General features: G+C 42.6%; 1 protein-coding gene across 7 annotated transcripts in view; it reads right to left on the minus strand.

The window, feature by feature from the left end:
* The window catches only part of ROR2 (receptor tyrosine kinase like orphan receptor 2), a 215,810-nt gene that overhangs the window by 15,477 nt on the left and 184,596 nt on the right, over positions 1-15,737 (minus strand). For all 7 annotated transcript variants that reach the window (XM_053925616.1, XM_053925618.1, XM_053925605.1 and 4 more), the window contains one exon: positions 4,922-5,049. In XM_053925616.1, the coding sequence (XP_053781591.1) occupies positions 4,922-5,049 (128 nt within the window). The remainder of the gene's footprint in view (positions 1-4,921; positions 5,050-15,737) is intronic.

Genomic DNA, 15,737 nt, shown 5'->3' on the forward strand with positions numbered 1-15,737 from the left:
TAGAAGGTTGGAGGCCTCACATCAAAAGTAGAACAAAAAGGAAGGAAAACTAGGCCTAAGATATCATCCAGCTAGATGCTTCTTCTGACAGGAAGAGTCCCATTTCAGACCTAAAAGCCACCTCCTCAGGCCCTGCTAAGGATGGGGGCTCTGCAAGCACAGGGCATAAGAGAAGCTGTGGGCATGGCTGTAGAAAGAGAACCTGGAGAAGAGCCACAGGGACTGGGCCTTGCTCTTCTGGACACTGCAAGGCCTGTAGGCGAGGTCACAGCAGCCTGGGGAGGCCTCAGCATGGTCGGAGGAGCCAGATGACAGGGAGTGGCAGAGGAAAGGAAGGCAGAGGGTGGTGGGATGCTGAGCAGAGAGCTGAAGAACAACTGGACAGTGGGGAGAGACTTGTGATAAAGGAGGCGCAGAGACTCGGCCCTGGGGAGAAGCTCTGGAGGCTCCAAGCCGGGGTTCCTAGGTTTGCTTTTTAGGGGCAAGATGTCACAGGATGGGGTATGATGGGAATGAACAAGCCCAGAGGAAGAACTTGACACCTGACATGGAGAAACGAAGAGGGCAGGAGGGAAGGCTGTGGCAGTTGGGCCTCTAAAGACGTCATAAGCCAGAAGGCCCACACCACTTTGACTTGTGAAAGACCTGCTTCTAAGGATTTGATCTTGGACGGCAAAAGAAAGAGTGGCCCATTCCAGTACATGCACTGCTGAGAGGTTGGAATTTCGTATCTGGGATACCTCAGCTCCACCCACTTGTAGTGCCCTGTGTCCTTCTTGGCCAGCAGGTGGTGCTGCCGGAGCCCTTTATAGCTAGGAAACCCACCAGGCACCAAGGCGGGCTCCAGGTTAGACAGCTGCATGGGAACCCAGTTCCACCCTGCCCAGCTCTTTACTACAGGAACGTCAGGGGAATGAAAGCCCACAGAAAGCCTGTAAAATGGCAAGTAAGAAGAATGGCCCACAAGTGTGGGTAACAGCCGTGTCCACACACTGCACCGAGCACCTCACGCCTGGCACTCTGTGGTAAGCGGGTCACACATCCTTTGTCCTCCAGGTCACTTCCAGCTAATAGTAAAACTGAGGAACAGAGGTTGACCAGAGAACCAGGTGTGAACCCAGTTCAATTTCATCCTTGTGGAATTAGCGACCATGAGGATGGGAATGCTGGCCTTGAATTCCAATCAGGGAAAGACTACAAAAGCCATTAGTCTTTCATTTGGGGTAATCGATTAATCCAATGTCAGAGCTGACCCTTTTGGTATTTCTCCTCCTCCCCTCCTCCTGACATATCAAGTGAGGGCTGATTTCTGAAAGTATGGTTCTAGGTACCAAGTCCGTCCATGTCCTCACTTTCGCCCACACCCTGAACATCACTCTGAAGGTTTCTTGGAGCCCATTCCCTTAGAAGTTCCCAGAGTCCTGGGAAGTAGTTCTGATAAGCTGTCCAAACTGAACATCACAACGAATGCAGTCTCTAAGTCAACACCTTCAAAACAATCCAACCATATAGGAAAATATATTTGCCAATGATACTTCAGACAAGGGTTTGATCTCCAAAATATATAAAGAACTCAACACAACTCTACACCAGGGAGACAAACAACCCAATTAAAAAATGGGCAAAGGACCTGAATAGACCTTCTCCAAGGAGGACATACAGAGGACCCAGAGACATGAAAAGATGCTCAGCATCACTAGCCCTGAGAGAGATGCCAATTAAAACCACAATAAGATATCACCTCACACCAGTGCTAATGGCCATCATAAACAAAGCAACAAACAAGTGTTGGAGAGGATGTGGAGAAAAGGAAACCCTAGTGCACTGTTGGTGGGAATGCAGACTGGTGCAGCCACTGTGGAAAACAGTATGGAATTGCCTCAGAAAACTAAAAATGGAACTGCCTTTTGACCCAGCATTTCCACTGCTGGGATTATACTCTAAGAACCCTGAAACACCCATCCAAAAGAACCTGTGCACCCCAATGTTCATAGCAGCACAATTTACAATAGCCAAGTGCTGTGAACAGCCTAAGTGCCAACAAGTAAATGACTGGATCAAAAAACTGCGACATTTACACAACGGAATTCTATGCAGCAGAAAGAAGGAACTCCTACCCTTCATGACAGCATAGATGGAACTAGAGTATTATGCTAAGTGAAACAAGCCAGGTGGTGAAAGACAAATACCATATGATCTCACCTATATAGGAACCTAATGAACAAAACAAACAAGCAAAATAGAGCTAAAGATGTGGAAATCAAGAACAAACTGACAGTGACCAGAGGGGAGGTGGGAGGGGGATAATGGAGGAAAGAAGGGGAAGGGTCAAGGAACATGTATAGAGAACCCATGGACAGGGACAATGGTTAGGGGGACTGAATGTGGGAGAGTGGGGGTTGGGCGGGGCAGGGGAGAGCAATGGGGGAGGGAATGGGGACAACTGTAATTCAACAACAATAAAAACAATTAAAAATAATAAAATATAAAATAAAAACTAAAAATCCACAAATTCAGAGAATCCTCATTCTAAACTTTTATCTAAAACCTGCTATAAAACCAGTCTGATCAGATATACAAGTTGTCCAATCCTTTACAGAATTCCTGAATAAATAACCGAGGGAAAATTGTGGGTCTTGAATTAGTGTTTGCCAATTAGTGGATTGTAAAATTAATTCTGGAGTCGTGGCTAGCATAATTCGAAAGATAATTCAAACAGAACAAAGGATGTCAGAGAGCATGGTTCACATTAAGGGTACAACCAATTTTTTTAGAAACATAAAACTAAAGAGAAAAATCCAAGTCTCATTAAGGGTAAATATTGTTTCCTGTAACGCATTTCAATTCTATGAAATACATGTATGCATACACTAAGTCACGATGTAAAGTATTGCGTGTTGTGCCCAGAAGGTTTGTGAAGTTCTACTTTAAATGCATGAGAAGCTTTCCCAATGAGAGATAGCAACATTTTCAAAACTTTCTCACCACTGGATCCAGATGGCACCTTCCAGGACTCGCCAGGTCCCACTACTGCCGTTTCTCACCGGGCACCTGGCCCTGTTCTCAGGGGACTCTGGAACTGTATAGGCCAAGCAGACCTTTCTATTATCATGACCTTAGACCCTACAGACTGAGGGTGAAAGGCAAGGCCAGAGTTGACCTAAATGTATTGGGTGGGCCAAAAGGTTCATTTGGGTTTTTTTTCCCATACAATGGCTCTAGTAAGTGCTTAGCTGTCTTTAACTTCATTCAAAACACTTTTGTTAGATTAAATTGTACAGCTGTCATATCAGCATGCACTTTTAAAAAAACTTACCAAAACTGGTAAATTTTTGTGTAGCCATTTTAGTACTGAAGAAAATTTGTGCAGTGTATGGAGAAGGTGCTGTGACTGATAAAACGTGTCAGAAGTGGTTTGTGATGTTTCTTGGCACTATTGACGTTTTGGCCAAATAATTCTTTGCTGGGGGCTGTCTTATGCATTGAAAGATGTTTAGCAGCACCCCTGGCCTTTACCCATTAGAAGCCAATAGCAGGAGATAGCAACATACTGAAAATGTCTAAATCAATAAAGTTATTGGTGAAAATAAAAAATGTGTCCTTTATTTTACAGTAAAAAACCACAGACTTTTTGGCCAACCTAACAGAAGGTCATCTCAATGACATGCACGTGAATTTCTGCTTGGGGGTGTCATGCTTGCCCCTTACCAAGGCAAACCTCATCAGACTTTCCTGGGGAACCCAGCATCAGACGTCGACCAGTGATTCTTGTGGGCAGCTAAGGTCAAAAACTACTGTGTAGAGCCCTGGCCGGTGTGGCTCAGTTGGTTGGAGCATTGTCCCTTAACCAAAAGGTTGCGGGTTCGATTCCCAGTCAGGGCACATGCCTGGGTGCAGGTTTGATCCCCAGTCTGGGTACATATGGGAGGCAGCCAATTGATGTTTGTCTCTCGCATCAGTGTTTCTCTCTCTCCCTTCCTCTCTTTCTAGAAGCAATGAAAAAAATGTCCTCAGGTGAGGATATTTTAAAAAACTGTGAAAACAAAACAAAACAAAACAAAAAAAACTACTGTGTAGAGAACCCATTTAAACTGGTATACCTGCCTTCTTCACAAGATTTTCCTGGTTTCTTATAGTGTCTTGAGTAAGAAATTTGTGTGCCTCCGTGGGGAGAGAAGAGACAGGAGGAAGAGGGCTTTGCAGAGCTTTCATTTAATTCACATCCTCACTTCTCAAGGGATTCCCCCAAGAGGACCTTTACATCAATGTGTAAAAGTCAGTTGAAGGCTAACATCCAACCAGAGACAGTAACTCCTAATGAGATGAAGAATGAGCTGCTTCATTCCTGAAAGATTTGCGTCATCTGTCTAATGCTTTGAAGTGTGTTCCCTGGGAGCTGAGAGCTGGCACAGGTCTGAGCTCACTGCAGTGTCCCCATGCATGACCTGCAACCTCTCCCAAACAACCAATCAGGCCCATGTACCTTTTAACTAGCCCAACTCCAAGAGGGTGCAGAGTCACGAAAGGCAGAACAAAAAAGTCAAGTGCAGTGAATGTCGTGGGGCTGGGCTGCCTGCACCAGGGTGGCTGGCCCAGGACAGGAGGCCCTGGTTGAGGCAGTGAGGACAAGACAACTCAGGGCTTCGGACCCACACAGTTGGCCTCATTCAGTGTGTCAGAAGTACAGTTATTGCCAACAACCCACACTTGCTAATTTAAACATACAAATGGGAGGAACATTTTAAGGTGAACCATGGCAGCCACTGCAACTGCTTCTAAAAAAGATCTTTCCATTGCAGGAGACATGGAGCAGAGACACACTGTCCAAGGTAGGACCCGATAAAACGCACAAGCAGACCGTCTGCGTGGTGAGAGGTGGCCACGCCTGTAGCAGTCTCCCGAGGAAAGCCAGTGCTCCTACCTGTGATTCGGTTTTCTATCTCCCCCTGCATCTGGAGGGAGTCCACATAGATGGTCCGGTTCCCAATGAAGCGAGCGCAAGCGATTCCCCGGTAAGGCTGGCAGAACCCATCCTCATGGTCGTCGTCTCTGGGGAAACACAGTCTGTAAGCTCAGTGGAAGGAGTCAAGTACCCCAGTAAATTTTCCTTTTTAGATCCCGCATCTTATGATCTAGCTATCTCCTTCCTCAGAGGTATTTGCCCAAATGAATGGAGATCTTAAGTCCACACAAAAACCTTCAGAGTTGTTTGTGGCCATTTTACCCATAATCGCTAACACTTGGAAGCAGCCAAGATGCCCTTTAGGAGGTGAGTGGATAATAAATTACAGTCCATCCAGAGAGTGGATTATTCAGTGACAAAAAGAAATGACATAGCAGAATCTTAACTGCATACTGCTAAGTGAAAGGAGCCAATCTGAAAAGACTCCATACTGCGTGATTCCAACTATATGACATTCTGAAAAAGGTGAAACTATGGAGACAGTAAAAAGATCAGTGATTCCCAGGGATGAATAGAAAGAGCAGAGGGAATTTTTAGGGCAGTGAAACTAGTCTGTATGATACTACAATGGTGGATATATCATTATATATTTTTCCAAGCCCATAGTATAGACAGTACCAAGAATGAATATGCACCTGCAAGCAACATTAGTGAAGGTATTCTAGACTTCAGTGAATAATAATATACCAGTATTTGCTTGTCCATTGTAACAAATGCACCACACTAATGCAAGATATTACTAACAAGGGAAACTGTGTGCAGAAGAGGTACGGGGCAACATGAGAACACTCTATATTCAATTTTTCTACAAACCTAAAATTTCTCTAAAACAAAGTCTATTAACTTAAAAAAAAATCAGCATCTGTAAGTGGGGAGGGGTTGGAACCGGGGAGAACTGAGTGTGAGAGACGGGTTGTGAGAAGGCACGTGTTCGTGTGCATGTACAAATACAGAGAGAATGGGAAATGTCGACATCTTTCATCAAACCCCTAACTACATCAGAAACATTTCTGCACACCCCTATACACTTACGTTGTCTGCAGACAAGGCTTTTATGAAACCGATGATAATCCAGAAACTGGTCTACCTTTAAACTGTAGGAGAGAAATCTTTGAAACGGAGAGAAGCAATGCAGGGGACTCCAAAGTGTGGCTCCCACAGAACTGGCACCAGGAGGTGTGCTCATCACCACAGAGACATAACCTTACCATTGCCATGCAGACAGCACGAGTCCCGTGGGTAAGTATGGGGGACAGGACAGAAGACACAAAAGCACACTCCTCTTCTTAGCCCTACAGTCTGGCCTTCTCAGGGCCTGCAGGGAATAGCGCCATTTGTCTTAAATTCTTCTCCGTAGAACCTCTAGGTCCTGCCTTCAGCAGATGAGATCGTCAGAGGCTTAGGGCCACAGCAGATATATGAGGGCTGCTGTCTGGGGGAGGAAAGGAAAGGGGGCTTGGAGACCCCAGGACAAGCTTTGGACATGAGCTCAGGCCTATAATTAAGATGCTTGTTTTCAAGCTAATCTGCAACCTGCTCATAAGCTTAACAACACTTGTCATTGCAGTGCCTCCCCTGATTTTGCACCCTGCGCCCTGGAATCTGTGTGGTGTTCACCATAGCCAAATGGACTCACAAACCCTCCCCTGGTTCTCACACGTGTGAAAGCCAGATGTCTGCAGCAGGGAGACAAAGGGAATGTAGAACATGCTCTCTCCAGTTACCTCTGCCTGGTTTTCCCTGCTCTGCTGTCTTCTTGGTCCCTGAAGAAAATCTCTCTTTCAAAGCGAACTACCTAGACCCCAATATAATCAAAATAAGGCAGATTCTGGCGTCAACAACAGCCATAGGCCCTTTCTCTCCAGTTCACTAGACATTATTCCTTTTGGGTCAAGGATTCCTTAAATAATAGTTTAAATGGGCAAGCACATGTGCTAATAAGACACACACACTCCACCCTCTTTCACTCTGAAGTGGGGTTAATTGATGATTAAAGTAAAACCAATGCCTAAACATTGGTTTTAAACATTGCATTTGTGTTGCCAAAAACACCAACACAAATGCAAGTAAGCTCTGCCCCAGCGTGTCTGCACACAGGTTGGGTTCAGGTGTTCGCCTGCTCTTCCAGGAAAATAATTAGGAGACATGTGCTCTGAGGAATGTCACCTATGCCTAGGGTATGAGGTTTGATTCGGTCAGTCCCTTGGGGCATCCCAACAAGAGTGACAATTTCTTCGCTCTGCTTGAAGAGTCAAAGAACAGAAAACCTATTACGTGGGCTGGCTTCTCCCTGGCTGCTAAGCAGGTGCCCATAGCAAAGACAGAGCAACAGGGGTGCAGGGAAGACAGGCTGAGAAGGGGCCTCAAGGCCATCACATCTGGTCCACAGCTTACTCATCTCAGTGGATTTCCAATATGAATTTTAGAAAATGTCCAAAACACGAAGAAGTAGTTAGAAAAGGATGTTCTTTGGGTTATGGAATTTTAAGAAAACAAGTGAGAATTACTTTATTTTTTAAAAGATTTTATTTATTTTTAGAGACAGGGGAAGGGAGGAGAAAGAGAGGGAGAGAAACATCAATAGGTGGCCTTTTGCATGCTCCCCCACTACTGGGAACCCGGCGTCATAACCCAGGCACATGCCCTGACTGGGAATCAAACTGGCGACCTTTCAGTTCACAGGCCAGCACTCCATCCACTGTGCCACACCACCAGGGCGGAATTACTTTATATTTTCAAACAGAGTTAATCTTTATTCACCATAGTCTGGGAACTCTGAAAAGTGACAGAGCTGAAGAAAATCTGTAAAACCAGTCACTCAAGAGACGAAATGTTCTGGGACAGAAGTAGCCACATGAAATAGAAACTTACATACCAACAAGTTCATGGTTAAGGAGGGGAGAGAGATAAAAAAAAAACCACAATAGTTTTTTAATAAAAAACACATGAAAGGAGAAGGGCTTTTTTTAAAAAAAAAAAATAAGAAAGCAACGGGAAAGGAGAAGGAAATTGAGAGGAGGAAGGGGTCATCACGTTGTGACAGAACATGCTTCTTCACAAGGGGCCAAGGAGTTCATGGGGCTAATCGCCAATCATCTCTCCAATTTGTAAATGCTAAAAATAAAAATTGGCTTCAAGAAAAGCTTGGAAAATTCATGGATATAAATACTGAAAGACTTTTAAAGGAAAGTAAGGTTTCTCTGTGGTTGAAAGAGTAATCAATGTCAAAATTCAAATGTAGTTACATATTGTGTAGGAAATTAGCATTCCCCCCATGGTTTTTGTTGAAAGTGTTAAAACCATTTCATAATTGTTGTTCTTATAAATAAGTGGCTGTTTGAGTGACACAGAGGAAGGCATATCTCAGACCAGGTAGAGTGGGTGTTGGGGGGCACAGAGCAAAAGCACAGAGTATAAACTGAAATAAATCACTGTGACGTGCCTGAAGCTAAACTCAGTAAGTTGCAGGTCACCTGACCATGATCTAATAGGCTGCTACAGCAAAACACTCTTCAGAGGAAGGTAACAAAATGTAAAAAGTCTAGAGTACAAACCACAATGTCCAGTATGCAATAAAAAAATGATCAGATGTGAAAAACCGGCACAATATAACCCCTAGTCAAGAGAAACCAACCCGAAGATGACGGAGATGTCAGACTTAGGAGACCAGGACTTTAAGGACCTGCAAGTCTGGAAAACAAGGCACAAAAGGAAGTACAACGAAGATATGGAGTAATGGAAACTGTGAAAGAATCAAAGGGAAGAAAAGAAACACACATCTCTAATAAAACATGGTATTAACAACAGACTGGATTAAGTCAGAAAAAAATATGTAACTTGACAGGTCAATAGAAGATTTCCTCACTGAAACAAAGAAGACAAAAAGATTTACAGAAAATAAACAGAAACTCAGAGAGCTGTGGAAAAGCCCAAGGGGTCAAACTTATATGCAATCAAGACCCCAGCAGAATTGGAGAGATGCAAGGAATCAGTATAAACAGTTTGAGGAAATAATGGCCAGCCCTGGCTGGTGTGGATTGAGGGCTGGACCACAAACCAAAGGGTCACAGGTTCAATTCCCGGTCAGGGTACATACCTGGGTTACGGGCCAGAACCGGTGTTGGATGCGTGCTGATTTTTTTTTTCTCACATCAATGTTTCTCTCCCTCCCTTCCTCTCTCTCTAAGAACAAAACATTAAATCTTTAAAAATAAAAAAGAGAGAGAACCAAGATGGCGGCGTAGGTAGACACACTGCGCCTCCTCGCACAACCAGAACTGACGGAAAATCGAACGGCAAGGAAGTCCGACACCAAGGAAATAAAAAATAAACATTCATCCAGACTGGCAGGAGGGGCAGAGACAGGCAGCCAGGGCGGGAGAGGACTCGAGTTGCCGTGGCGGGACCTAGACTGGCGGAGTGTGGGACGAACAGGGCAGGCAGTCAGAGCACTAGCAGACACTATGGCCCTACAGTCGCGCACAGATAAACCCAGAGGGCCGGACTCAGAGTGGCGGAGAACAGGGCAGGCAGAGCAGCAGGTAGTACCCTGAGGCCCCACATTCACACATAGATAAACCTGGACGAACAGCGGGGAGCGAAGCACACCACGTAACCCAGGGCTCGAGCACGGGGAAATAAAACCTCAGACCTCTGATTGAAGACGCCCATGGGGGTTGGGGCGGCAGCAGGAGAGACTCCCAGCCTCACAGGAGAGGTCGTGGGAGAGACCCACAGGGGCCTAGAGTGTGCACAAGCCCACCCACTCGGGAGCCAGCACCAGAGGGGCCCAATTTGATTGTGGGTAGCAGAGGGAGTGATGAAATCCAGTGGAGAGTGGAGCAGGCGCCATTGCTCCCTCTCGGCCCCTCCCCCCACGTACAGCGTCACAGCGCAGCGACCAGCATTACCCCGCCCCTGTGAACATCTAAGGCTCTGCCCCTTTAAGTAACAGACGCGCCAAGACAAAAAAAAAAACAACAAAAACAAATGGCCCAAATGACAGAACACTTCAAAGCTCCAGAAAAAATACAACTAAGCAAGGAAGAGATAGCCAACCTATCAGATGAACAGTTCAAAACACTGGTTATCAAGATGCTCACAGAATTGGTTGAATTTGGTCGAAAACTAGATGAAAAAATGAAGCCTATGCTAAGAGAAACAAAGGAAAATGTACAGGGAACCAATAGTGATGCGAAGGAAACTGGGACTCAAATCAATGGTGTGCACCAGAAGGAAGAAAGAAACATCCAACCAGAAAAGAAGGAAGAAACAAGAATTCGGAAAAATGAGGGGAGGCTTAGGAACCTCCAGGACATCTTGAAATGTTCCAACATCTGAATTCTAGGGGTGCCAGAAGGAGAAGAGGAAGAACCAAAAATTGAAAACTTATTTGAACAAATAATGAAGGAGAACTTCCCTACTCTGGCCTAGGAAATAGACTTCCAGGAAGTCCAGGAAGCTCAGAGAGTCCCAAAGAAGCTGGACCCAAGGAGGAACACACCAAGGCACATCATAATTACATCACCCAAGATTAAACTCAAGGACCTACATCCAAGATTACTGTATCCAGCAAAGCTATCATTTAGACTGGAAGGGAAGATAAAGAGCTTCTCAGATAAGGTCAAGTTAAAGGAGTTCATCATCACCAAGCCCTTATTATATGAAATGTTAAAGGGAGTTACCTACGAAAAAGAAGCTAAAAAATATGAACAGTCAAAATGACAGCAAACTCACAGTTATTAACGACCACACCTAAAACAAAAACAAAAGAAAACTAAGCCAACAACTAGAACAGAAACAGAACCACAGAAATGGAGATCACATGGAGGGTTATCAATAGGGGATTGGGAGGAGGAGAGAGCGGGGAAAGGTACAGAGAATAAATAGCATAAATGATAGGTGGAAAATAGACAGGGGGAGGGTAAGAATAGTGTAGGAAATGTGGAAGCCAAAGAACTTATAAGTATGACCCATGGACATGAACTATAGGGGGGGAATGTGGGAGGGAGGGGGTGGGCAGGATGGAGTTGAGTGAAGGGGCGGAAATGGGACAACTGTAATAGCATAATCAATAAATATATCAAAAAATAAATAAAAATAAAAAAGAATAATGGCCAAATGTTGTTTTTCCAAATTTGATTAAAACACTGTTACATACTGATCAAGAAGTGTCAGTGAAAAGCAAGCAAGATAAGTATAAAGGAAACCACACCAACTCACATCACAGACAACTTGCTAAAAACCTAGGATAAATAGAAACAGGGGACAGGACCCTTGTTAGAAATAATGCAAAACAATACTGGGCAATGACACCTTCAGTGTACTAGCAGAGAAAAATGAACTGTGAACCTGGAATTCCATACTCAGCAAAAACACCTTTCAAATGAAAGGGTCTATTAACCAAAAAGACATAAACATGAATACAACTAATATCAGAGCTAATATGGGAACAAGAATTGACAGAACCAGAGGACAACTCAGACAAATCCACAATTATAGTTGGCAAATTTAACACCAGTCTCTCAGCAATTAGTAGAACTAATAAAAAAAAAAAGTAGTGACGAAACAGCAGTGGAAAGAGTACCCACCCCCTTGACCTAGTGGCCTTTGTGGAGCATCCCCGACGAGCAGCACACACGTTTTGGTGCTCAGGGCATGTTCACCCAGAAAGACCATATGCTCACCACAAAATAACTCACAATAAGTTTAAAACAATTGAAACCATAAATCTCTAATCACACAGAAGTAAATCAGAAATCAGTAACAAAAGATATTTAGAAACTCTTCAAATATTTGGAAATTAAATAGCAAACTTCCAGATAACCTTTGGGCTTAAAAAAAATGCAAGGAAAATTAAATAGAATTTTAAATGAAATGTGAAAATATAAATTACAAAAGATAAAAACAAGATAGCTGTAAATACTTATATTAGATAAAGTTTTACACCTTGAGAAGTTAGAAAAAGAATGACAAATTAAATCTGAATTAGAAGAAAATATTACTGACAAGAACGGAAATACAGAACAACAGAAAAATCAATAAAGCCAAAAGTTGGTTCTTAAAAAGGTTAACAAATTGCTAGCACCTGGAAAAACTGATCAAGAAAAAGAGAAAATACACATCACCAATGTCAGGAAAGCACAAGGGGGCTTTGCCAAAGGCACTAACAAATATTAAAGGATAATAAGAAATATTATGAACAAATATATAAATGTAGATCCAACAACTTAGAAAAAAACGACAAATTCCTTGAAAAACACAAACATCAAAATCAGTGCCAATACAAATAAAAACTCAGAACAGAACCAAATCTTCTACATGAAGTTGTCATCACAAACCTTCCTATGATTAAAACTCTAGGTGCACATAATGGAAAGTGGTGAGTTCCGTTAGGCATTTAAGGAATAAACATCAGTAATTTTACACAAACTGTTTTAGAAAATAGAGTAAAGGACACCTTCTAATTTGTTTTATGAGGCAAACATAACCTTGATAAAAATACCTGACAAGAGTATCCTAAAAACATTACAGACCACTGTCTCCTAATCAAACAGGCAACATGCTTCACACAACAATAGTAAACTGGGCTCAGCAAAGTAAAAGGTCATTATAAAAGTGGGTAATGGACCAACTGGGCTAACCCAGGAATGCAAAGTTACTTTAACATTTAAAAACCAACCACTGAAAACACATAGACCCATGTTATTTTCTCAGTTGAGACTAAAGCAACATGGTGAAGACTCTGTGCTGAGGGGAGAGGGATCTGAAGAGCACAATTGGGACAACTAAAGCAATTGGAGAATGAATGGCAATTCAAGGACATATGGCCTAAATTTGAAGCTGCAGTTCTGTAAGGATGTATCATTGAATACACACTTAAGCACTACGCAGCAAGTAAGTATAATGAATGCAACTTACTCTGAGATGATGCAGAAAAAATAGTAATTACAAATACATACTGAGGAAATAATAAATCAAATATGGCAAAATGATAACAATTGGTAAACCTGGGTAAAGAGCGTACGGGCTATTTACTACTGTTTTTGTAACTTTATAGTAGGTTTGAAGTTATTTCAAAATCAAAAGTTAAAAAACAGCCCAGGAGACCCTTTTGCAGAAATCAACAAACTAATCCTAGAGTTTATATGCAAATGCAACGGTACTGGAAGAGCCAAAACAATCATGAAGGAGAACAAGAATGAAGGAGGATTTCCGCCACCTGGCTGTACGACTGACTATAATGTTACAATTGTCCAGACAATGTGGTACTGGGGTATAAGAGCAGATCAATAGAACATGGTAGAAAATTCCAAAACAGACATATGTCTGTTTGACCACACATATGGTCAACTGATTTTCAATAAAGGCTCTAAGGCACTCAAGGAGGACAGGACCTCCTCCCAAAAATGGTGCTTGAGTCCTGACCGAGTGCCTGGGTTAGTTGAGGTATCACCTAAGGGTTCAGTTCCACATCAGGGCACATATCTAGGGTGCAGGTTTGATCCCTAGTCAGGGCACATAAGGGAGGCAACCGATCAATGTTTCTCTCTCGCATCAATGTCTGTCTGTCTGTCTGTCTCTCTCCTTCCCTCCCTTCCTCTCTCTCTAAAATCAATAAACATATCCTCCTCAGATGAGGACTGGAAACAAATGGTGCTTGAACAACTGAACATTTGTATGGAATAAAATGAACTTCAATCCATAACTCACATTGTGCAAAAAAACTGCTTTTGAGACAGATCACAGACCTAAACATAAACACTAAAATTGTAACACTTCAGGAGGAAACACAGAAGTGTATCTTTATAGTATTGGGGCAGACAAAGGCAAAAATTTCTTAGACATGATGCATAAAAGAAAACAATGATAAATTAGACTTTTAGCAAAACTAGGTTTTCCTGATCATTAAAAGACAGCATTAAGAAAATAAAAAGGCAAACCACAGGCTGGGAGAGAACATTTTTATATATCTGACAAAGGAACTGTAACCAGAATATACAATATTGTATTCATAACACACAAATCCCAGAATGCAATAAGAAGACAAACAACACACTAAAACTGGACAAAAGGCCTAACAAACACTCACAAAAGTGTAGGCTGAAAGGATGGTTCCGCTTTTAATGATGGCAGAAACGTGCACTAAACCACTGTGCACCGTCACAACACAAGACACTAGAACAGCTAACACTAAATGACCGACAACGTCAAATGTAGGTAAGGAAGTGGAGCGACTGGGACTCTCGTACATTGTTGGCGGCAGTGTGAACTGGAGACACGACTTTGGCAATTTCTTGTACTTTATATATACATTTATCTACTGACTCAGCAATCCCACACTTAGAATTTATTCTAGAGAAATAAAAGCATGTTCACCCAAATACCTGAACAATAAATGTGCTTAACAGTTTCACTTATAATTGCTCTGAACTAGGAACCCAAATGTCCATCAACAGGTACATAAACATATAGTAGTATCTTCATACAACAGAATGTCATCAATAAAAGGGAATAAATCACACTAAAGAATCTTTCAAATACCACGCTTTGTGAAAGAAGCCCCCTGAGAGCATGTAAACAGTATAAGGAAATTTTCGTTTTTGTCTGTTGCATTCGCTGCTGTGTCCTCAGCACCTTGAACAGGGACTGCAGGGACTGGCCCTCAATTTAAATTTGTTGAATAAATGATTTCCTCCAAAATCAAATGCCATACTTTATATTGATTTCTCTCTATTTCCACGATGAAATGCTCCTAGCATCCTGAGTTAAATGTTGGGTTAAATGTGGCAAAAATGTTCACCTGGTCAACTGAACACACCAAACACCAACATTCATGTAAAAAAATCCCAGTCAGCTGAACCTTTTAGAAACATTGGCTTTTGCCATGGACATCTCTAAGGTCAGGATGACACAAGGCACCAGAGATAGAGACATACTGGTTCTGATGTGACCCCCCCACTGGGAAATAATGCTATACTCCTCCACCATGCTTAGGGGGCTGGTCCCCTACTCCGTACACCTTGGAAGGCTGGTATTTCCTTGGGTGACTTTGGAGATCAGTGTGTAAAAAGCTCTCATCCACACATAATAGGGTATAACAATTAATACACGGGCTCAGGTGAACACAAAAAGACATAGTGGGGGCATTAAATGTGTTACTACATGTCCAATGTCAATGTCATTATTGCTGAAGTGCAAGCATTTCCATTTGTGTTGCCACACGGTCTAAGTTAAGGAGACTGTGCATTCTCTGTTTACTTCACAATGCTTGACTACTTAGTCACTTATTGCCTGTATCACATAACCTTAAAATGATCAGGCTTCTCTCTTTTATTCAGGTTCTGTATTATGGTATTAAAAGAAAGTCGTTACATTTTCCAGAAAGTAAAACTTATCATAATAAGAAATCATAGAGAGAAAAGTTGGGTCTTCTTCTCACATCCTTCCAACTTGATTTGACGAGGTTGGTGGTTTAAGGGCTTTAACATCAAGTTAGTTTACTCGCCAACAGTAAGGCAGCTTGGTTTCTCCAGAGTCATTTTTATTTACTGGCTTGTCAGTTGGCAGTTTCAGGTTTTTGTTTTTCTTTTTTTAATAGCGCTGTTTTCCTGTAATTAGGATAAAGTTTGAACGAGATTTATGACAAACTCCCCCAAAACCACCATGGAAGGCATGTGAGGTAGAAGACGGTGAAATTCTGTTTAGACATGCAAAGGTGCCTTTGAGTCATCTGCCTAGAGACACCATTCTGCAGCTGCATCTGCGGGCCTGG

Source organism: Desmodus rotundus, chromosome 1, assembly GCF_022682495.2.
Source record: "Desmodus rotundus isolate HL8 chromosome 1, HLdesRot8A.1, whole genome shotgun sequence".
In the NCBI taxonomy this organism is placed as follows: domain Eukaryota; kingdom Metazoa; phylum Chordata; class Mammalia; order Chiroptera; family Phyllostomidae; genus Desmodus; species Desmodus rotundus.